Consider the following 24,326-nt stretch of genomic DNA (forward strand, 5'->3'; position numbering starts at 1 on the left):
TGACCAAATAAACATTTACTTTATACTGATACATTATGGATATTTCAAGAGTCTGTTAATAGTTCCTTATACTATGCAAAAAATTTCTCTCCATTTTCTATTTTTTATCCAAGCCTTACTTCAAGGCCAGTTCAAGAATCATATTTTTCCTGAAACTTTCCAACCTCCAGAGTTCTTATGACTTTATCATCTTAACATAGTGCTCTACCCACAGTCTGTACTCAATAGATGTTTGATGATGATTATTCCCAGGATGAGCAATCATTCCATTTGCCAAGGGACATTCTAATGCCTTTTGTCATGGCATCCTATTTAGTTAGTGCTCCCTTGACTTTCAGTGTCGAAGTTTGTACAGTCAATTTTATATCATCAAAGGAAGCATTTGGGGCAGTTCTTAATTGGAGTGCCTGGTTTGTGTCCTGGCTCCTCCACCACTGATCCAGCTTCCTGCTTAGATGCATCCTGGGAGGCAGCAGTGGCTTTACCCACTATGCCTCGGCGCTGGCCCCTAAAATAGTTTTGTGGGGTATTTTTGTTTTTGTTTTTGTTTTTGTTTTTTTGACAGGCAGAGTTAGACAGAGAGACAGAGACAGAGAGAAAGGTCTTCCTTTTTCCGTTGGTTCACCCCCTAAATGGCCGCTACGGCCGGAGCTGCACCGATCCGAAGCCAGGAGCCAGGTGCTTCTTCCTGGTCTCCCATGCGGGTGCAGGGGCCCAAGGACTTGGGACATCCTCCACTGCCTTCCCAGGCCACAGCAGAGAGCTGGACTGGAAGAGGAGCAACCAGGGACAGAATCTGGCGCCCCGACCAGGACTAGAGCCTGGGGTACTGGCTCCACAGGTGGAGGATTAGCCTAGTGAGCTGCGGCGCCAGCCAAAAAATAGTTGTTTTTTTTTTTTTTCAGCATCCCCAAAGGACACTGCTACTTGCAAGAAGTTACGTTCCCTTCCTGTTCTCTTCTCCACCTGCCACTCCTAGACAACCACTACTTTTTATCATAAACTTAGTTACTCTAGACATTCCATGTAAAAGCTGTCACATAATATGTGGTATTTCATGACTGCTTTTTACTTAGCACACTGTTTTTTGAGGTTAATTCATGTTTTTGTTTTTGTTTTTGTTTTGTTTTGTTTTTTGACAGGCAGAGTGGACAGTGAGAGAGAGACAGAGAGAAAGGTCTTCCTTTTTCCGTTGGTTCACCCTCCAGTGGCCACCGTGGCCGGCGCACCGTGCTGATCCGAAGTCAGGAGCCAGGTGCTTCTCCTGGTCTCCCATGCGGGTGCAGGGCCCAAGGACCTGGGCCATCCTCCACTGCACTCCTGGGCCACAGTAGAGAGCTGGCCTGGAAGAGGGGCAACCGGGACAGAATCCAGCGCCCTGACCGGGACTAGAACCCGGTGTGCCAGCTCCACTAGGCAGAAGATTAGCCTAGTGAGCCGCGGCGCCAGCAGTTAATTCATGTTTTAGCATTTTTATTGCTTCAAACAATTTAAACAGAACACAAATGATAAAGTAGAAAGTAAGTCAGTCATGGAGTTGGGATTGTGTTTCCTTTTTTGTTGGTGGTGGTGGGGTTTTTTTTGTTTGTCTTTTGAAAGGCAGAGTGAGATAGAGAATACACACACATGTGAGCACACATGTCCAAAGCTAAAAGCCAAGAGCTCCATACCAGCCTCCTACATGGGTGGCAGAAACCCAAAAACTTGGCCTATCATCTGCTGTCTACCACAGTGTGCATTAACAGGAAGTTAGATCAGAAGTGGAGTAGTCGAGACTTGAACTGGCACTCTGATTTAGGATGTACATCTCCAAAGTAGCCGCTTAACCCACTGTGCCACAATACCTGTCCCTCAAGTTTCCTTTTTTTGATAGGGAATATCTAAAAGGCTGTAAAGATACTTTGTTAAAACATCTTGCTATGTTTTCTGCAGTGGGAGTACTTGATTAGTCTTTCTACCAATTAGGAAGATTTTCTTTGAAGAATTGACATTTAAGCTGAGACCCAGTAGAAAGTAGGAATGAACTGGGTGAAATTGGGCAGGGGAGGGTGAGGTAAGTGAATAGTAGAGTTGAGCTCATTTCTGGCAAAGGAACAAATACACAAATAACCTAGAAGCAAAAGTGTTAGGCTTGCCAGAAATAGCAATTAGTTCCATATGGCTGTTATTTAGAACTGGATGATAGAGGAAGGTGAGAAATGAAGCTAAAGAAATATTACAACAGTTAGATCATCTATTGGATCTCAAGGGCTATGGGTGCCATTTTGGGAAGAAACCCTAACCTAAGGGCAGTAGGAAGCTGGTATATAATTTTTAGCAGAGGAGTATATGTAGAGTCAGTTTTATATTTTAGAAAATACTTTATATATAGAATGGATTGGAAGAAAGCAGAGGGTCTTTGCATTATTTTTCTTTTTTAAAGATTTGTTTATTTATTTGAAAGTTGGAGTTACTGATGGTGGCTGGGGGGCAGGCAAGAGAGAGATCCACTGGCTCACTCCCCAGATGGCCAAAACAGCCAGGGCTGAGCCAGGCCAAAGCCAGGAGGCAAGAGCTTCAGCTGGGTCTCAAACATATATAGCAGGGGCCCATACACTTGGGCTATCTTCCACTGCTTTTCCCAGGCTGTTAGCAGGGAATTGGTTCAGAAGCAGAGCAGCTGGGACTCAAACTGATGCCTATAGGCATAACAGGTAGTAGCTTTTTCTGCTCTGCCACAGTGCCAGCCCCTAGAGATTTGTTTTAAAGCTTTATGTATTTGTGAAGGCCAGTGTTGTGGCATAACAGGTTAAATCTCTACCTGTGACACCATTATCCCATATGGGTGCTAGTTTGAGTCTCGGCTGCTCCAATTCCAATCCAGTTCCCTGCTAACGCACCTGGGAAAGTAGTGGAAGATAGTCCAAGCCTTTGGGCCCTTGTACCCAGATGAAGTTCTTGATTCCTTGCTTTAGCCTGGCCCACCCCTATTCCTGGCTATTGAGGGGCCATTTGGGGAGTGAACCAGCGGATAGAAGATTTTCTCTCTGTCTCTCTAACTTTGCCTTTCAAATAAATCTTTAAACAAACAAAACCCCAAGAGTTACATATTTGAAAGACAGAGTGATAGTGGGGTGGCAGTGGGCATGCTATCATCTGCTGGTTCATGCCTCAAATGTCCTGGAACTCCATCTGGGTCTCCCACATGAGTGACAGAAGCCCAAGTACTTGGGGCATCTTCTGCTACTTTCTCAGGCACATTTTCAGGAGTAAGATTGGAAGCTGAGCCTCTGGGCTAGCTCCAGCATGGGATGCTAGCATTGCAATTTGCAGTTTAACCTGCTGCACCATAGTGCCAGCCCCTAAAACCAGAGATTTTCAAATTTAAGATAATGCCTTTTTTGTTTGTTTAGAAATTGTTTCAGTCATATTTTTGTCCAAGGAATTTTAGAATCAGCTTGTCAATTTCTCTAAAATTATTTGCTATGAATTCTGTTGATTTTTTTTTTAAGATCAGTTTTCAGGAATTAGATTCTTTAGATCAGTTTGTAGGAGTTGACATTAACAATATTGATTCAGGTGTACAAACATGTACAAATGTACTTCAAAAACTTCATGAAAAATGAGTTAAAAGCTAAGTTTATTTTGGTGTGAAGGTTTTGAAATCCATTTGGAACACCTCTTTGGTTTTTTTGTTTGTTTGTTTGTTTGTTTTTTAGTCTTAGCCTTAAGGGGAATTCACATTCATCATTAGTCTTTTTTTCTTTTTTCAAGATTTATTCATTTATTTGAAAGGCAGAGTTAGAGGCAGAGGCAGAAAGAGAGCGAGAGAGTTCTTCCATCCTCTGGTTTACTCCCCAAATGGCCACAATGTCCAGAGCTGCGCCAATCTGAAGCCAGGAGCCAGGAGTCTCTTCCAGGTCTCCCACTTGGGTGCAGGGGCCCAAGGACCTGGGCCATCCTCCACAGCTTTCCCAGGCCGTAGCAGAGAGCTGGATCAGGAGTGGAACAGCCGAGACTGTTCCACAGTGCACATATGGGATGCTGGCACTGCAGGCAGCGACCTCACCCCCTATACTACACCGCTGGCCCCTGGAACACCTCTTGTATGATTGGATTTCATAATTTTTTGTGCCATAATACTCATTGTTAAATTCCATTTCCATGGATAGTGAAATACCACTTTATACTTCTTCTTTTATGTAAGTCTAACTTTGCTCAGCAGTGTTTCATAGTTTGCAGTATATGAGTCTTACACTTTTCAGTTTATTCCTAAGTATTTTATTCTTTTTGATAGTATTGTGAATGAAATTACTATATTTTATCTATAGATTGTTTATTAGTAGTATGCAGAAATACAATTGATACTTTACTTATTGTGCTTATTGTTCGTGACTTTGCTAAATCATTTATTACTCTAGGTCCGCACACACTCCCCACCCACCATTAGATTCCTCCAAAGGATTTTCTAAATACAGGATCATATTGTCTCTAAATAAAGACAGTTTTACGTTTTTCCAACTTAGATGCCATTAATTTTTTTTTCTTTTATTGTGCTGGCTAGACACTGTAGTTGATTGTTTAAAAGAAGTGATGCTAATACACAACCTTACTTTATTTCCAATCTTGGGAGAAAGCATTCAGTCTTTAACCATTAGCTGTATTTTTTGAAAGAGTTTGTGTAGGATTGTACATTTTTTCCTTAATATTATAATCAATAAATGAAAATATCTGTGCCTTCCTGGGAAGATTTTTTATTTTATTTCTTTTTTATGAGTTCATATTCTGTATTTCTTAGTAATTTGTAGGAATTTAGTGTCTTTGTAGGAATATGTCTGTTTTATCTAAAATATCTATTTGGTTGACATAAGGTGTTTATGGTATTCCCTTAGAAATCCTTTCATTTTTGTAGTGTTTTCACAATCTCCTCTCTTATTTCTGACTTTTGTAATTTGTGTTTGCTGTCTTTTTTCTAGGTCATTCTAACTAAAGATATCAACCAAGTCAACTATGTTTTAATTTCTTTCTGAAAATTTTTTTTGTTCATTTTCTGTTAAACTGATTTCTACCCTAAGGTTTATTGTTTCTTTCCATTTCACTGTTCTGAGTTTAATTTACTTTTTCTAGTTTTTAAAGGTTTGGGTATTAGAGATCTCTTGTATTTGCCAATATAAGTATTTAAGCACTTGTTTAGGTTCATCAGAAAGTGGGATGTTGTGTTTTTTGTTTTTATTCAGTTAAAGAATTTTCTAATTTCCCTTGTGATATCTTCTTTGACCTATAAGCACTTACAAATATATTGTTTAATTTCCAGATATTTGGGGCTTACTAGATTTCTTTCTGTTGTTGATTCTGATATATTACATTGTAGTTGGAGATCATACTTTGAAGAACGTCAGTTGTCTTACATCTCTAAGACTTGTTTTGGGCTGGCGCCGCGGCTCACTAGGCTAATCCTCCGACTGCGGCGCCGGTATCCTGGGTTCTAGTCTCGGTTGGGGCGCCGGATTCTGTTCTGGTTGCCCCTCTTCCAGTTCAAATCTTTGCTGTGGCCCTGGAGTGCAGTGGAGGATGGCCCAGGTCCTTGGGCCCTGCATCCGCATGGGAGACCAGGAGGAAGCACCTGGCTCCTGGCTTAGGATCGGCGCAGCGTGCGGGCCGCAACGCACTGGCCGTAGTGGCCACTTGGGGGGTGAACCAATGAAAAAAGGAAAACCTTTCTCTCTGTCTCTCTCACTGTCTAACTCTGCCTGTTAAAAAAAAAAAAAAAAGACTTGTTTCATGGTCTGTCTTGGAGAATGTTCCATGTGTTTTTGTTTTTGTTTTTGTTTTGTTTTGTTTTGTTTTGACAGGCAGAGTGGACAGTGAGAGAGAGAGACAGAAAGGTCTTCCTTCGCCATTGGTTCACCCTCCAATGGCCGCCGCGGCCAGCACACTGTGGCCGGCATACCGCGCTGCTCCGATGGCAGGAGCCAGGTACTTCTGGTCTCCCATAGGGTGCAGGGCCCAAGGACTTGGGCCATCCTCCACTGCACTCCAGGGCCACAGCAGAGATTTGAACTGGAAGAGGGGCAACCAGAACAGAATCCGGCGCCCCAACCGAGACTAGAACCCAGGATACCGGCGCCGCAGTCGGAGGATTAGCCTAGTGAGCCGCTGCGCCGGCCCCATGTGTTCTTAAAATATATTCTGTAACTGTTGGAGTGTTCCATAAATGTTGGTTAAGTAAAGTTAATTGTTAATGTTGTTCAGGTCTTCTATATCCTAATTTTCTGTGTTTTTTTGATGTATTGAAGTGCTCTTTTTCTCGTAATATTTTTTATTGTCTGTTTTGTTTAATAACAGTATAACCATTGTAGCACTTTTATTTTCTCCCATTCTTTTTACTTTCAACCCATTTGTGATTTTTTTAAACCTAAGGTGTTTCTTTTTTAGAAAAAATATCATGGGATTATGTTTTCAAATTAAGTCTGACTGTCTCTGCCTTTTGAGTAGGGTGTTTAGTCCGTGCACATTTAATAAAATTATTGGCATGATTAGTTTTGTTTCTGTCATGTTTGTTTTCCATCTGACTTACTTGTTTCTGTTCTATGTTCTTAACTGTGTTTTCAATCTGCTGAGTAATTTCCAATTACATCCTGAACATTTGGGCATTATTGTGAGAGATTCAGAATACTGTTTAGATGGGTTTTTAGTAGGGTTAGAATTGTTTCAAAACTCAACCACATTCTCTGACCAAGCAGTAATTTTGCACCAATATTATAAGGACCAAAGCCCTCTATTTTCAGACTTTTGGAGTGGTGACAGGGATACTCAAATAAGAGAATAGAGTAACAGTGACAGTCAGTGTACCCAGGGATTATTGAGTCATTCGCCTTCATCACTGTGGGAATGGGCAAGTTACTTCATTAGCCTTTGTCTGCTAATTGGAGGAAAGAACGTTCTTTGTTTCCACTTTGAGAGTAAATAAGTTGGAATGGGGAGAAATAATTTATAAAGATAGGACTTGGTGACATTATTGGTAAAGGTAAGAAATAAAAAAGAATAATCCACAATCACTTTTAAGTGTTTTGTTTTTGTAACTGAAAGAATTATGGTACCATTAGCAAAAACAGAAAAAATACTTATGGGGAGTTCATGGTGAGTGGAAGGATATTGTTTTCATTTCATTGATTTTGAATTTTTAATACTTTATTCATTTAGTTTATAGTAGTCCCTGGTTGTTTTTTTTTTTTTTTTACAGGCAGAGTGGACAGTGAGAGAGACAGAGAGAAAGGTCTTCCTTTTGCCGTTGGTTCACCCTCCAATGGCCACCGCGGCAGGCGCGCTGCGCGCCGGCGCACCACGCTGATCCGATGGCAGGAGCCAGGAGCCAGGTGCTTTTCCTGGTCTCCCATGGGGTGCAGGACCCAAGCACCTGGGCCATCCTCCACTGCACTCCCTGGCCACAGCAGAGAGCTGGCCTGGAAGAGGGGCAACCGGGACAGAATCCGGCGCCCCAAGCGGGACTAGAACCTGGTGTGCCGGCGCCGCTAGGCAGAGGATTAGCCTAGTGAGCCGCGGCGCCGGCAGTAGTCCCTGTATTTTAAAAGATGTTATAAGTACTGGCAACTTTTCTAAAGACAATTTTATCAAAATGCAGTTTTCATCCTGTAAAATTTACCCATACCTGTGTAATTTACACTACCACAAAATTCATTGATAGTTCATTGAATTTAGCATATTTATACTATAAAAGCAAATCATCATTACCATTTAATTCTAGAACATTTATATCACCATAAAAAGGAACCTCATTCACGTGCCTACTCCCAGGCCCTAGGCAACCACTACTTATTCCCTGCTCCATGGTATTTTCTGCACATTTCCTGTGAATGGAATCTAACAATATGTCAGCATGTGTTCTTTTGTGTCTGCCTTCTTTCATTGAGCATGATGTTTTTGAGGCATCCCATGTTCCTTGCACTTTTTAACATGAGTTTTATAACCAGTGATAGAGGAATTTCCAAAGCAGGGATGCTGAGGTAAAGATTTGTTATGCTATATTCGCAGTATTTAAATTGTAAAGAGAGTGAACCCGTTGAATTTCATTTTAAATTGTTAATAAGTGGCCTTATAAATTGCAGTTCTGTTTCAAAAATGTTTTTGTCCAAACAAATATGGATTGTGGACTTCTTTGGTCATTTACCTTATTAGTTTTGATTATTTTGATCAAAACTAATGTGATGAGAGAAAAGAAAAGCGATGGAAAAGGTCCATATTTTCACTGCTTGTACTATTGAGAATTATTTATTTAAATAGTTATACCGAAACAGCTTTTTTTTTTTTTTTTTTTTTGGACAGGCAGAGTGGATAGTGAGAGAGACAGAGAGAAAGGTCTTCCTTTTGCCGTTGGTTCACCCTCCAATGGCCGCCACGGCTGGCATGCTGTGGCCAGCGCACCGCGCTGACCCAAAGGCAGAATTCAGGTGCTTTTCTCCTGGTCTCCCATGGGGTACAGGACCCAAGCACTTGGGCCATCCTCCACTGCCTTCCCAGGCCACAACAGAGAGCTGGCCTGGAAGAGGGGCAACCGGGACAGAATCCGGCGCCCCGACCGGGACTAGAACCCGGTGTGCCGGCGCTGCTAGGTGGAGGATTAGCCTATTGAGCCGCGGCGCCGGCCAGCATTTAATATTTTCTTAGCTTGATTAATATAAAATGTGGAATTACTAACTTTTTTCCTTCTTGGGGCATCTAACTATGTAGATATATCAAAGCATAATTTGGATTACTTCATAAATTCTACTTAAAATATCTTAATTTGAAAAGAAGCTCTCTATAAAATCAAGTAACTATTCACATTTTTTATACATGGTCACACTTCAAATAAATTAACAACCAACATACTCTAGACCAATACGAGGACAAACTGTGAAGCAGGAAATTTAAGTACACCTCTTGTCACTTACTGCTCATCTTTTCCTTCTGCATGCCTTCCCTAAGAACTTATAAAATACTGCCCTCTTCTTGTCTGAAATTGAAGTAGTTTCATAAGTTGATTTACATTAGATTATTAAGGATTTAAGCAATGCTTTTCTTAGATGTACTGTTTGAACAGAAGAGCACAGAGTGGGTACTGCTTAACTAAAAGGAGTGTATCACTAATGTTCCATTTTTGTCTGAGTTTGTAGTGGGAAGGAAAATGGAAGCTGAAAAGCGAGATATTTAAACTCTTCCTTCTGCTTCCTAGGCTAGATTCAGTGATATGGATATATTAGAGATTTAGCTAAACACTATAGAAAACAGAATAAACTACTGGAAAGATGAATGCTTTCTCTAGGTTTAGTTTAGAGAGTAAAAGAGAAAAATAAGACACATTTTAAAATGTGTCCTTTTATATTGCTTTAGTACTTCAAATTTGAGTTTATAGTGATGATTATAATATTTTTTTCCTATGCACTAAATAGATACGGGTGATTTTAAACAAGCACCATCACTTTTACTGCTCTCCCCCACAATCAGTCCCAAAGGATCTCTGATACAACCTTGTGCTTAATAATGAATGTTACCCTTTTGGTTTGTTTTCTTCTAGGCTTTATTCATCACCAAAGAAAAAACTTACACCAATGCAGAAATCGGTTAGTCCATTAGTGTGGTGCAGGCAAGTTTTGGATTACCCAAGTCCTGATGTTGAATGTGCTAAAAAGTCTCTTATCCACAAACTTGATCAAACTATGTCAGGTATGTCTGTGATTTTACTTGGAAATTTATCTCTTGCTTTCTTTCATCAAAAAGACACAAATATTGAGTGGTACATTTAAAAAAAAAAGAAGTTCCTTATTTGGTAGCATTTTTAAAAATTTCATTGTGCATAGCATCATGAGAGAGTTTTTGCCATGTTATTTACTCCCTGAAATAATGAGTTTTTTGTGATAAGTTTTTTCTAATACATGTTAAAACAAATAACTATTAAAAATAAAAATTTTTGGTATTGTCTAAAATCATCTCACATACTGCACTTTGGGAAACTCTGATATAGTAAAAAGATACAAGTAGAAATCAAAAATTCTTCCTAGTATTCAACTTCTATGAATTCAGTTTTCTCATAAGATGGTATACACCTCAAGGGACTGACATGGTGGCACAGTGGATAAAGCTGCTGCCTGAAATACCAGCATTCCATATGGCCAGTTTGTGTCCTAACTGCTCTACTTATGATCCAGCTCCCTGCTAATGTGCATGGAAAAAGCACTGGAAGATGGCCCAAGTACTTGGGCCCCTGCTTCGCATGTGGGAAACCTGGGAGAAACTCCTGGCTCCATCAGCCTGGTACAGCCCCAGCCATTGTGGCCATCTTTGGAAGTGAACCAGTAGATGGAAGATCTTTCTTTCTCTCCCCTCTCTCTCTGTAACTCTGACTTTGAAATAAATAAATAAAGCTGCTTTTTAACTTATTTTTAAAATTTTATTTAAGGTATACAACTTTCATATATTTCATGTATACAGATTTAGGAACATAGTGATACTTCCCACCTTACCCTCCCTCCTGCCCAATAAATAAATCTTGAAAGAATTATTCACCTTGAAAAGTTATTTTAAGCAGTAAATAATAATATGTTATGAGGGGCTGGTGCTGTGGCCTAGTGAGTAGGGCCACAGCCTGCAGTGCTGGCATCCTATATGGTCACCAGTTCTAGACCTGGCTGCTCCACTTCCAGTCCAGCTCTCTGCTATGGCCTGGGAAAGCAGTGAAAGATGGCCCAATTCCTTGGACCTCTGCGTGCACATAGGAGACCCAGAGGAAGTTCCTGGCCCCTGGCTTAGATGGCCCAGCTCCAGCTGTTGAAGCCTTTTGGGGAGTGAGCCGGTAGATGGAAGACTTCTCTCTCTGCCTCTGTCTATCCTTCTCTGTAACTCTGACTTTCAAATAAATAGATCTTAAGGGGGAAAAAAAATGTTATGAAAGAGCCTAGCATGTTTTCTGACTCAGAGTAGGTACTCAATATTTGTTTCCTTTCCTTGTTAGGTTTTTTTCTAACTTAACATTTCAGATTTCAATTGCTTTTATGCTCTTTTGTTTATTAGTATTCACCATGCTGACAAAATGTGTCTGTGGCTATTTATGACATTCCATGTAGCATACTAGTGTGGGTTGAATGTAGGGAAAATATTACTGGCATTTTCTTGGTTTTTCTCTCAGTCTCTTTGAAGAATTAACTGTTTTCTGAAGTACTCAGGTAAAAAAATTGCTGCATGAGTGGTAATCCTAGGGTTTTGTTTTATGTGCTTATTTGGCAGTTATGTACTTAAAATTGCTGCTTTTAACTTTATTATAGAAATATGTGCCTGTTGGTTAAACCGAAAATGATCAGATGAGTCAGAGGGGAGATGAAACAGTTACACTGCATATACTACAGCAAAGTTTTTTATAAGGAGTAATAGTAGTTATATGCAAATAACTTATAAAATACAGAGTAGCTGATCTGAGTCTGTTTTGCACTAAAATCATACTTCTGTGTTAGTATGTCCTTTTGAAGAAGCAGTAGACTTTATGTAATTTTCAAAATGTTTTATATGTATAATAATTTGTCTTTAGAATTATACTTTGGGTCTTGATTTAAGTTAAGTATAGACAAGCTAGTAGACTACTTGAAATACCTGGAAATTTTCTAACCAGTTTCAGCAAGATGACATTACGACATTTATTAAGAATATTCCTAGTGGGGCCAACACTGTGGCGCAGAAGGCTAAAGCCCCCGTCTGTAGTGCCAGCATCCCATATGGGTGCCGGTTTGGATCCCGGCTGCTCCACTTCCAACCCAGCTCTCTGCTATGGCCTGGGATAGCAGTAGAAGATGGCCCAAGTCCAAGGACCCTTGCACCCACGTGGGAGACCTGGAAGAAGCTCCTGGCTCCTGGCTTCGGATTGGCACAGCTCCGGCCATTGCAGCCATCTAGGGAGTGAACCAGTAGGAGAAAGACCTTTCTCTCTGTGTGTCTGCCTCTCTGTAACTCTGCCTTTCAATTAAATAAATAAATATTAAGAAAAATCCTAGAAACAATTTTCTTGCACTCTGAGAATCTCGGGAATAATATAAATATGATTTATAATTCATTTAGGATCTTTATCATTCAGCAGTGAATGTTGAGAATCTAGCCGTTTTTCTTAACTCTGAGAATATAACAGTGAATATAACAGATCAAAAATGTCTTCCTTCCTGGAGTTTATATTCTCATAGGAGGAGTAAGATAATAAACATATGAAGCAGGTTGGCAAAGTCTTTCTGTAAAAAGAGCCAGGTAGCAAACAGTTTATTCTTTGTGGGCAGTAAGGTCTTGGTTGAGATTATTTAACTTTGCCCTTATAGCAGTACAAGAAACCATATATACTACATAAATGAATGGCCATGGCTATGTTGTTATAAAACTTTGCAAAATGAGATGGTGACCTGTATTTGGAGTGCAGGCTATAATTCACCAACCCATGGTGTAAAGTGTCCTAAGGAATAGGAACTATTAGCCATTGGTAACTAGCAACTTGGACTTCAAAGAGAAAAGTAAAGTTATTGTACCTCAAAAACACCAATTTTGAGTGAGTGACTTGTTGTTCCACTATAACAAGGGTATTAAAGATTGTAGAGGTATGTAAATGAGGTAGCTACTCTTTTTTTTTTTTTTTTTAAAGATCTATTTTTTATGTAGTTGAAAGGCAGAGTTAGAGAGGTAGAGACAGAGAGAGGTCTTCCATCTGCTGGTTTACTCCACAAATGGCCACAACAACCAGAGCTGAGCCAATCTGAAGCCAGAAGCCAGGAGCTTCTTCCAGTCTCCCATGTGGGTGCAGGGGCCCAAGGACCTGAGCCAGGTATATCAACAGGGAGCTGGATCGAAAGTAGAGCAGCAAGGCTCAATGCCAGTACTGCAGGTTGGGGCTTTAACCTGCTGTGCCACAGTGCCGGCCCTCCCCCCACTTTTTTTTTTTAAAGATTGATTGATTGATTTGAAAGGCAGTGTTAATACACAGGGAGACAAGCCGGCGCCGCGGCTCACTAGGCTAATCCTCCGCCTAGCGGCGCCGGCACACCGGGTTCTAGTCCCGGTCGGGGCGCCAGATTCTGTCCCTGTTGCCCCTCTTCCAGGCCAGCCCTCTGCTGTGGCCAGGGAGTGCAGTGGAGGATGGCCCAGGTGCTTGGGCCCTGCACCCCATGGGAGACCAGGAAAAGCACCTGGCTCCTGGCTCCTGCCATCGGATCAGTGCGGTGTGCCGGCTGCAGCGCGCCAGCCGCGGCGGCCATTGGAGGGTGAACCAACGGCAAAGGAAGACCTTTCTCTCTCTTTCTCTCTTTCTCTCTCTCACTGTCCACTCTGCCTGTCAAAAAAAAAAAAAAAAAAAAAATACACAGGGAGACATATCGACAGAGAGAGAGATCTTCCATCTTCTGGTTCATTCCCCAAATGCCCAAAAGGCCAGAGTTGGGCCACTCCGAAGCTGGGAGCCAGGAGCTTCTTCTGGGTCTCCCATGTGGGTGTCAGGGACCCAAGGTCTTGGACCATCTTCTGCTGCTTTCCCAGGCATATTAGCAGGGAGCTGGTTCAAAAGTGAAGTAGCCGGGAATTGAAATGGCGCCACAGGGGATGCAGTGTCACAATGCTGGCCCCTAGGCAGTTATTCTTGAACCAAAACAAGGTATAATCAAGTGCCAGATCTATTTAACAATGTTTACACTTTAAAGTGATATGCACAGATTTGGTCTTTGTAATCCTAAATCCTAATCCCAAGGATATTTTTTTTAAAAAAGTTTTTTATAAGGTAAACCTTTTTTAGAACTTAAGTTTTGTCCAAGTAGCGTTAACAGTTTCTACTCCATCACACCTAGCTCCCTGTTGCAGTAAACTACCACTTGTTGTGAAGTTTTATTTTTTATGTTAGTGCATTATCTTTTTTAACCCTCCCTGCAGTCTTCTGTGTTCTTTGAAGGTTTTCCTATCTTTTCCCATCTTTTTACTTTAATTGTAAAAATTTATATAATATAAAATTCCCATTTTCAACATTTAAAAATATACAGCTCAGTGACATTAAGTACATCCACACTGCTACGCAACTGGTACCCCTGTCCATCTTCAAGTGGACAGAGCTTTTCATCCCATACTAAACTTTTTCATCATCCCATACAAAATTTTTTGATACTGATGTAAACACTAACTTCTGTCTACCTACACCCTTCCCTTTTTGCCTATCTTTTAGATTGCTTCACATTTCTCTTATCTCATGTCTCTCTGTTTTGATCAATTCATATAGTCTCCCGTGTCATTTCTTTCTTTCTTTCTCTCTTTCTTTCTTTTTTTTTTTTTTTTTTTTTTTTTTTTTTTTTTTTTTTTTTGACAGGCAGAGTGGACAGTGAGAGTGAGAGACAGAGAGAAAGGTCTTCCTTTGCCGTTGGTTCACCCTCCAATGGCCGCCGCGGCCGGCGCGCTGCGGCCGGCGCACCGCGCTGATCCGATGGCAGGAGCCAGGAGCCAGGTGCTTTTCCTGGCCTCCCATGGGGTGCAGGGCCCAAGCACCTGGGCCATCCTCCACTGCACTCCCTGGCCACAGCAGAGGGCTGGCCTGGAAGAGGGGCAACCGGGACAGAATCCGGCGCCCCGACCGGGACTAGAACCCGGTGTGCCGGCGCCGCTAGGCAGAGGATTAGCCTAGTGAGCCGCGGCGCCGGCTCTTTCTTTTTTTTTTGAAAGGCAGAGTTAGACAGTGAGAGACAGAGAGAGAGAAAGGTCTTCCTTCTGTTGGTTCACCCCCCAATTGGCCGGTGCGCTGCGCTGATCCAAAGCCAGGAGCCAGGTGCTTCTTCCTGGCCTCCCATGCAGGTGCAGGGCCCAAGCACTTGGGCCATCCTCCACTGCCTTCCCGGGCCACAGCAGAGAGTTGGACTGGAAGAGGAGCAACCGGGACTAGAACCCCGTGTGCTGGTGCCGCAGGTGGAGGATTAGCCTAGTGAGCCGCAGTGCCAGCTGTCATTTCTTTTCAAATAGTCTCATTCATTCCTGTAGTTTTTATTGAGACTTGTTATATTATCAGACTTGGAAAAGGGTAGGACATGCATGTTAAAGAAAAATAAATACTATACCTGCACTCATGGAGTTTATCCCCTAGTAAGGGAAACTTACCAATATGAATAATCTTTATAGCTGATTATATGTAATTAAAATGATAATTAGTGCTTTGGAATTATCAGCTTTCCCTCAGGAAGTGATGTTGGACCTGAATCCTAAAGATTAAGAAAAATTTAAGTGTGCTAAGGAGGGAAAAGAAAGGAGGAATGGATATTCCAGATAGACAGAATAACACTTGCAAAGGAATAATAGAAGAGAGCATGGTATATATGAGGAATCAGAACAAGCCTGGAAGGTGGGAGAAGAGTAAGGAAAGGACTGACATGAGATAAGGACAGAAATAGATAGGAGGTCAACTATGTAAGGCCTTTATAGAGCATGTTAAAGATTGTGGACTTTGCTGTAAGAGCAGTAGGAAAATACTGAAGTTTTATGGGCAGGAAGATATGATTGAATTTGTTTTTTGGAAAAGTCATTCCAGCAGTAGAATGGAGAGTAGACTGTAGAGGCCCAGTAGTGAATGTAGGATTCTTTTGACAGGGTTGATAATGATAGTTGGGGGTGTAGGAAAAAAAGTTTTTCATGTACTCTCATACCACAGCAATCTACATAAAAGTCTTCTATGACCTCAAAAGTTATGGGGATTTTTCCCAGCATCAAGCAAGCAATTCTATAGCAGACACCAGCTGGCTGTACTGTCAGCCAGTCCACATCTGACATCTACCTGGAGATAGTATCAGATCCCGTAAGTTTAGGGTTCTATTCTACAGTATTGCCTCCCACCACCCCCATTTCAAATGGCTATTCCAAGTCTCAGGTAAGCTGTGCTTCTGACCAACTCATTGTAAATGGACCTGTTAGCCCCTCCACAGACTTGGTAACTTGCTAGAGTGATTCAGAGAACTCAGGGAAACACATTTACCAGTTTGTTATAAAGGATATTGCAAAGGATACAGATGAAGAGATGCAAAGGGGACGAGGCATGGCACACTACCCTCCAGGAATCTCCAAATGTTCAGCTGTTTAGAAACTGTGAAAACTATCCTTTGGTGTTTTTAAGGGGACCTCACCATGTAGCTATGAGTGAAGCGGTCAGTGGGTTAAGCCACTGCTTCCAACACCGGCATCTTGTATTGGAGTGCCAGGTTCAAGCCCCAGCTATTCCACTTCCAATCCAACTTCCTAGTGATGCACTTGGGAAGGCAACTGATGATGCCCCAGGTGTTTGGGCCCCTGCCATCCATGTGGGTCACCCAGATGAAGTTCTTGACACCTGGCTTCTGCCTGGCCCAGGCCTGGCTGTTTCGGTCATTTGGGAAGTGAACTAGCAGATGGAAGATCTCCCTCTCCCTCTCCTCCAATCCTCTCTCTCCCTCTTTGTCACTCTATTTTTCAAGGAGATTAATCTTCTTAAAAATGATTGGACAAAAAGGGTGTGATTAATAAACTGGGTGGAAAACCCAGTAAGGCCTGTCCAGATTCTTAAGCATTGTTTTATTCCTGGGTATGGGGCAGGACACCCCCCCCCTTTTTTTGAGAATTATTGTATTTCTTTGAAAGAGTTACACAGAGCGGTAGAGCCAGAGAGAGAGAGAGGTCTTCCGTTCTGCCAGTTCACTCTCCAAATGACTGCAACAGTCAGAGCTGAGCTGATCTGAAGCCAGGAGCCAGAAGCTTCTTCCAGGTCTCCCACACTGGTGCAGGGGCCCAAGGACCTGGACCGTCTTATCCTTTCTCAGGCCATAGCAGAGAGCTGGATTGGAAGAGAAGCAGCCGGACTCGAACCAGTGCCCATATGCGATGCACAGCGCTGGCCCCAGCACTCCTTCTGAAATAAAGGTCTTAGCTACTATCGGGTCAAAGAATTCATGACCAACCACAAGACAGAAAGGAAGCAGAAGATTCTGTGTGCTGCATCAGTGTGGGAAGAGAAATTCTAATTTCTGTGGCTTACCTTGGCGAGGGAGTTAGGAGTCAGGAACCATGGATAAAATGTGTGTGTATACTCACCCAAACGCACACACACGCATATAAAAAATATTGCTGGTGGAAAGGATAGTAGTAGGGGTAAAATGATATGGTAGTAAAATTAAACCAGGGCCGGCGCCACGGCTCAGTAGGCTAATCCTCCGCCTGTGGTGCCAGCACACCAGGTTCTAGTCCTGGTCGGGGTGCTGGATTCTGTCCCGGTTGCCCCTCTTCCAGGCCAGCGCTCTGCTGTGGCCCGGGAGTGCAGTGGAGGATGGCCCAAGTGCTTGGGCCCTGCACCCGCATGGGAGACCAGGAGAAGCACCTGGCTCCTGCCTTCGGATCAGCACAGTGTGCCAGCTGCAGCGTGCCCGCCACGGCGGCCATTGGAGGGTGAACCAACAGTAAAGGAAGACCTTTCTCTCTGTCTCTCTCTCTCACTGTCCACTCTGCCTGTCAAAGAAAAATTAAACCAGGTATGAAGGAAGGAAGGAGAAGAAAGTATCAGTAGTGATTTCTGCATTTCCAGTTTGTATCACAGAATGGATGTTGATAACATTTTGAGAGAGGGACCCCTAGAAGAGAATTAGATTTTAGCAAGAAGATCCTGGATTAGAATTTTTTACATTGATTAATTCATTTATTTGAAAGACAGACCAACAGGTAGAGAAAGAGACAGGTAGATACACAGAGTATATGCTCGCATTTGCTGATTGACCCTCCAAATGCCATGGGTGCTGGGAGCCAGGAACTGAATCCACCTTGCTCATGGAGTGACAGAAACCCAGTCAACTGAGCTGCTACCACTGCCTCTCACTATCTGCTTCCCAGGAAACTGGAGTCAAGAGCAGGCCCAGATATCAAACTCAGGCAACCATTTAGGATGCAGGTGTCTCAACAGTTAAGCCCAGTGCCTGCCTCCATGAGTTAGATTTGATGTGTTGACAATTGAATACATATTTGGAGAGAGACATTAACTAGGTATTATAAATTTAGGACTGAAAATATAAATAATGAGGACTTTTGGATATATTGATAGTAATTAATGTTGTGGATATAATTGAGGTTTCTCAGGAGAAAGAATATGGCATTGAGTATGTAGGTAAAAGGTAAACTTGCAATGCTAGTGATTGATAGCCAAGTAAAAGTAAGTTTAAGCTTCATAAGAGATTGAGAAGCAGTAAAGTGATAGCAGTCCAGTTTCTAATGAGGTTGATGTTTCCAGGAACATACTACGTTCTAAATATGTATTAAATGTGGTATCTTGACTCAGACTACATGGTCCATTAGAAAGACAAATGTTCCTTCTCTCCAAACCAGAAATTTTAACAACCTGATTTTTTTCCTCTAGTAATCGTTTCCAGTTTTTTTTTTTTTTGTTTCGTTTTGTTTTTAAGATTTATTTATTTATTTGAAAGTCAGAGTTACACAGAGAGGAGAGGCAGAGAGAGAGAGAGAGGTCTTCCATCCGATGGTTCACTCTCCAAATGACCACAGTGGTCAGAGCTGAGCTGATCTGAAGCCAGAAGCCAGGAGCTTCTTCCAGGTCTCCCATGTGGGGGCAGTGGTCCAAGGACTTGGGCCATCTTCTACTGCTTTCCCAGGCTATAGCAGAGAGCTGGATGGGAAGTGGAGCAGCCGGGTCTTGAACCGGCACCCATATGGGATGCCGGTGCTTCAAGGCCAGGGCGTTAACCTGCTGCGCCACAGTGCTGGCCCCATGATCTTTTCCAGTTTTTAATAGCTGTCTTTTTTCTTTTGTTTTTAACCATTGTATCCTGCCTAGTTCAGTGTAGTCTAGTGAATATCAAAATTCTCATCATTTTTTTTCCTTAACTGATTGGATCATAGCAGTTTTGCTCAAAAATTTCTGATAGTTTTTTTATCGCTACTGAATAGAAATTAGGCTTCTGACCATAGTTTCCAGTCTTTCTATGACCTGGTCCCAGCAGATTTTCCTGTTTTGTCCCTCCTTGTGCTTTACCAAACTGGGTTGCTTACTTTTACTTCCTATGTGTGCTCTGCATTTTCATGACACAGCTTTTGTTCATCTTATGAATACAGATGAAAGAACATACAGACTTTCGTCACTTTTAGCAGCCTGTCAAATCACTGCTTATCCTCTCAAGACTGCTCCAGTGCTTCTCCTAAAAGGCCTTAGCCAGTCTCTCTCAGTTGTAATGACAACTGTCTTGCTTTCGCAGTTGTAATAACTACTGTCTTCTGCTTTCCATCGCTCTTTGCCCCTTTATAGTACTTATTTTATTTTGCCTTGCAGTTGTTCTTGTTTCTGCCGGCACTGCTTGGCAGCTGCAAGCCTCTTGAGAAAATACTATAACGTATTTGTCTGTTTTCCCTACACTACTTTTGTCTGTGTTCATAAATATTGAATACGCTGTGGACATTAAGACTAGGATAGAGGGCCAGCGCTGTGGCATACTAGGCTAAGCCTCTCCCCCCCCCCCACCCCCGCCCCCTGCACTGGCATCACATATGGGCGCTGGTTCATATCCTGGCTGCTCCTTTTCTGACCCAGCTTTCTGTTAATCACCTGGGAAAGCAGTGGAATATGGCTAGAGTGTCTGGGCCCCTGCACTCACGTCAGAGACTGGGAAGAAGCTCCTGGCTTCTGTCTTTGGATTGGCTCAGCTCCTGCCATTGTGGCCGTTTAGGGAGTAAACCAACGGATGGAAGACCTATATATATATATATATATATATATATATATATATATATATATCCGGATATATTTATATCGGATATATATATATATATATCCGATTCTACCTCTCAAATAAATAAATGAAAATCTTTAAAAAAGAGACTAGGATAGAAAGAAAAATACTATTTTAAGTATTAATTTTTCTTATGATTCCATTTGATATCTTAGCCATACTGCTGTACTTCTGTTGTTGTTTGAGAGGTATAGAGAGACAGACAGAGCTCCCATCTACTGGTTCACTGCACAACTGCCTGTAATGGCTGGGACTGGGCCAGGCTGAAGCTCAGAGCCTGGAACCCAATCCAGGTCTCCATGTGGGTGACAGGGACCCAGTTTCTTGAGCAAACACTTGCTGCCACCTGGGCACTTCACAATGGGATGTGGGCATCTTAAGTTTTAACCACTAGATCAAATGTCTGCCTCTCTGTTGTACTGTTTATATAATTATATATACACAAAGCACTTTTTTTTTTTTACAGAAGCATTTTAGGGTGGGGAGGAGCTTTTTTCTTTTTAAAAAGAAAGATCTTAAATTGGCTTTAACAATCACTGTTCTTTATTTTTTTTAAAAAATCTAAACTTTGGAAAGGCTATTTTTTTTTAGATTTATTTATTTATTTGAAAGATGGAGTTACAGAGAGGCAGAGGCAGAGAGAGAAATCTTCCATCTGCTGATTCACTCCCCAAATGGCTGCAACTGCCAGAACTGGGCCAATCCAAAGCCAGGAGTCAGGAGCTTCTTCTGGGTCTCCCACCTGCATGCAGGGGCCCAAGGACTTGGGCCGTCTTCCACTGCTTTCCCAGGCCAAAGCAGAGAGCTGGATCAGAAGTGGAGCAGCCAATCTCGAACAGGCACTCATATGGGATGCTGGCACTGCAGCTGGTTGCTTTACCTGCTACACTACAGCGCCAGCCCTGGAAAGGCTATTTTAAAATCTTAAAGTTGTGTGTTCGTTATAGAACAATAAAAAAAATAAATATTCCTAACGGTAGCTCAGGATTGATGTAATATTCATTAAAGGATAATCTTCTGAAGAAAATAACTATTATTTTAGTGGCTAATAATCAGGAGATAATCTTATATTCTTTTTGTTGTTTGATATGCCTACTATTTATTTGCATAGCACAATTAAGATAATGAAATATTTTGTAGGGATTATTAAATATGATATACAGGAGTTATTCCAAAATTTTATGAAGATGTTTATAATGAAAAATGATCTCTGCCTTTTAAATAAATCTTAAACTCTGCCTTTCAAATAAATAAATCTTTTTAAAAAATTGTACATGCATTTCAGTTTTGTGCTCTAAAATAAGCATATATTCCAGTTCTATTTTTCCATAAACTTTTTGAAGTACCTTATGATTTTTCCTACCACTATAAGATTGTGTCTTTATATTGAAATAATGACTTAATGGCTTTTCTAATAAGAAAACTATTGAAATAAAATGCTAACTTTAGCTCAATTATTAAATTTCATTTTCCCTCTTAATGCAGCTCTCAAGAGGCAGAATTTGTATAATAACCCTTTCAACTCTATGAGTTACACAAGTCCTTACAGTCCAAATGCCAGTAGCCCATACAGCAGTGGCTTCAATTCTCCATCCTCAACTCCAGTACGACCTCCTATAGTCAAACAGCTTATACTTCCTGGAAATTCAGGTAAGGAAAAGCAAAATAGAGTTTACTATGGAATGGTTTCTAACTGACTGACATACCTCAGAAAATAACTTTCTTAGTAGTTTAGGTTCTTTTTTTTTTTAATATTAATGAAGCTTAACTGCATTGCTACCTTACAGCAGGTTAGTACTGTGTCTCAACGGTACGAAGTTAGGTTATACCCATATAGTTTTCTTTAGCTCCTGTCTGAGAGTTTGTGTTTTTTTAGTGAATGTGTTTTCTTTTTAATTAACTCATAATAATTGTACATTTTATGGGGTGTAGTGTGGTATTTCAATATAGGCATACAATTTGTAATGATAAAATCAAGGTAATTAGTATTTTCAGTTCTTTATCATTTATTTTTTATTGGAGCTTTTGAGTTCTTCTCTCTTCTAGTTCTTCATAAAGTATTTAATAGATAGCCATGAACTGTAGTCACCTCCTGTGCTGTGGAACACCAGAACTATTCCTCCTATCTACGTGTTTTGGTGTCTGTTATCCATTCCTTCTACTTAGAGGTTTTTGTTTCTTGGATCGTCCAAAACTTGATTTAATTAAATCAGATCACAAGGCTGGTTGTTTTAATCAAAAGATCTTTAAAGCAGCCTGTTTAGGTTGTAAAACCTACTGAGTTTAAAAACTCATTTTTTAAGGAGTTATAATAAGCTTTGACACTGCAGTTAAACCATAATGTAAATTGTATGTAAATGTGTCAGGAGTGGTGCTTTGGGAAGGACCAGCTGTGAACTGAGGAAAGTGTGTTTTGCTTTGCTTTTGTAATTGACTCTCTTACTATGTAGCCTACTCTTCTATAGAATTCATCCATTCAGTTACTTGTATTGGTGCTATTGTTATGACTATTACAGCTTCCTTAGAAATTAAGATACAAACTGCTTCAATTTTTTTTACCTGTGTACTCCCTAGTCTAATGATTTTATTGATCCTGCTGTTTGCATAACATGTACAAGTTGTCCTTTACTACTAATTTCACTTGTGATAATGTCATATTAAAAAGTATAGCCTGCAGGATTTATTTTAAAATGAAGAATTTGATTCAGACATTATTGTAGCCTAACCTTCTAGTACATTTCCCATCATGTACACTATGCTCTTATTTAACTGGTAAAATAGATGTTAATTATTTTGTATGTTTCTTGCTCTTCTTACATGCCTTTCATGTTGAAATTAGCTCTTATGGGAAAAAAAAATTCTGAGAAATAAGTGTTTCAAATAAATCAGTATTAGAAATACTAGTGGCAACATTCTTCAGCACAAGTTGGTGGTCAATGAAAGCATTTCTTTAGAGACAGGTTAAACTCTTTTGGACAACCTCTGACCTTTCTTTGGTCCCCTTTTGGTTTTGAAAGATCACATAAATTTTAAGAAGTTTTATTTTAAGCTATAACTGGGTCATAAAAAATATACATATTTATGGGATACCATGTGATGTTTCAAAATACTTTTTCTATATAGTCATTTTCTCCATCTCAGTTTTTGTGCTTTGCTACTAAAAATTAGGGAATTCCTTGAGCCCCCATTACTAATTTGGAAAAGAAATTATGTAAACATGAGAATATGCAAAAGACAAATGCTAGAGAAATTAGCCTGGTGTTCTTTTTTTGGTTTGTTCCTAAATCTCTAGAAAATTTAATTTATCTCACATTATAGCTTTCTTGTTTAGGAAAAGCCAATGTTTTTATTCAAGGAAAAGATGATGGTGTTAATTACTGTGTTTGCAAGAAGAAAGCTTATGGAGCAGTTTTGTTGACTGTCTTGTAAAAGTTTAAGTCCTCTAAAGTGAAGTTACTGCACACCAACTGTTTGTTGGGCACTGTTTTGAGAGCTTCATTGCTCTTTAAGAGCTAACTAAGTTATGCTTAAATGAAAATGTGTTTTCTACTTATGCCGTAGTATATAAAGGAGTCTCTATAGCCCTCTTTTTCCTTAATGAGGTCACCTTCTAATTTCATTATTTGAGAAAAGGTGGCGTAATAATGAACTGATTCAGAGGATTTTATTTCATGTTAATTGCAAAAGACATTTATTTAAATTTTGTCTTACCAAAACTTGACATTTTTTCTCTTTTTAAGGTAACTTGAAAAGCTCATCAGACAGAAATCCTCCCCTTAGTCCTCAGTCCTCTATAGATAGTGAGTTAAGTGCTTCGGAATTAGATGAAGATTCAATTGGATCCAATTATAAGCTAAATGATGTAACTGATGTGCAGATTCTAGCCCGGATGCAGGAAGAAAGTAAGTATTTCTTTTGTTAAAAGTTGATGTTTTTTCACTACTCAGTAATTTTGTCATTTTGTCCTGGGTACTAAGTACATCTTAAAATGGTAGGAACAATAAGGTTTTGAAAGTAGGAATATTGAAATGGACATTTCAGAGAATTATTCAACATATGTACACTTGTTTGTCCCTTAACTTGTTTTGAGAGTTTATTTTACCTACAGCGATTTTATTGTACAGGGAGCAAAGAAAGGCATTTCATGGTCAGGGTCTGTGCCTGGTACTTAGACCCTGTGTGTTACCCTGCTGCTTATTAGTGCAGCTGCCTAACTCTACCTTAAAATAAATTCACTTCTCCTCTGGACCCTAACTTTATAGATTCCAGTATTTCCTTAGCAGCTTAGTCAGGGGCAGATGTTGGGATAGTGGTAAAGTCACTGCTTGGGACACCAGCATCCTATATCAGAGTGCCTTGAGTTCGAGTCTAGACTTGGCTCTCAATTCCAGCTTGCTGCTGGTATGCACCCTGAGAGACAGTGTGTGGATGATTCAAATAGTTGGGTCCCTGCCACTAACATGGGAAACCCTCATTGACTTCCTGACTCCTGTGTTTGGCTTGGGCCAGTCCCAGCTGTTGTGGGCATTTATGGAGTAAACCAGTGGATAG

The 24,326-nt window shown here is 40.8% G+C and overlaps 1 protein-coding gene across 4 annotated transcripts in view; it reads left to right on the top strand.

Annotated features, from left to right (window-relative positions):
- The window catches only part of SLAIN2 (SLAIN motif family member 2), an 87,976-nt gene that overhangs the window by 22,984 nt on the left and 40,666 nt on the right, over positions 1-24,326 (top strand). For all 4 annotated transcript variants that reach the window (XM_002709425.5, XM_002709426.5, XM_070068194.1 and 1 more), the window contains 3 exons: positions 9,554-9,702; positions 21,261-21,425; positions 23,516-23,677. In XM_002709425.5, coding sequence (XP_002709471.1) covers positions 9,554-9,702; positions 21,261-21,425; positions 23,516-23,677 — 476 coding nt within the window. The remainder of the gene's footprint in view (positions 1-9,553; positions 9,703-21,260; positions 21,426-23,515; positions 23,678-24,326) is intronic.

This window comes from Oryctolagus cuniculus, chromosome 2 (assembly GCF_964237555.1).
Source record: "Oryctolagus cuniculus chromosome 2, mOryCun1.1, whole genome shotgun sequence".
Lineage (NCBI taxonomy): Eukaryota > Metazoa > Chordata > Mammalia > Lagomorpha > Leporidae > Oryctolagus > Oryctolagus cuniculus.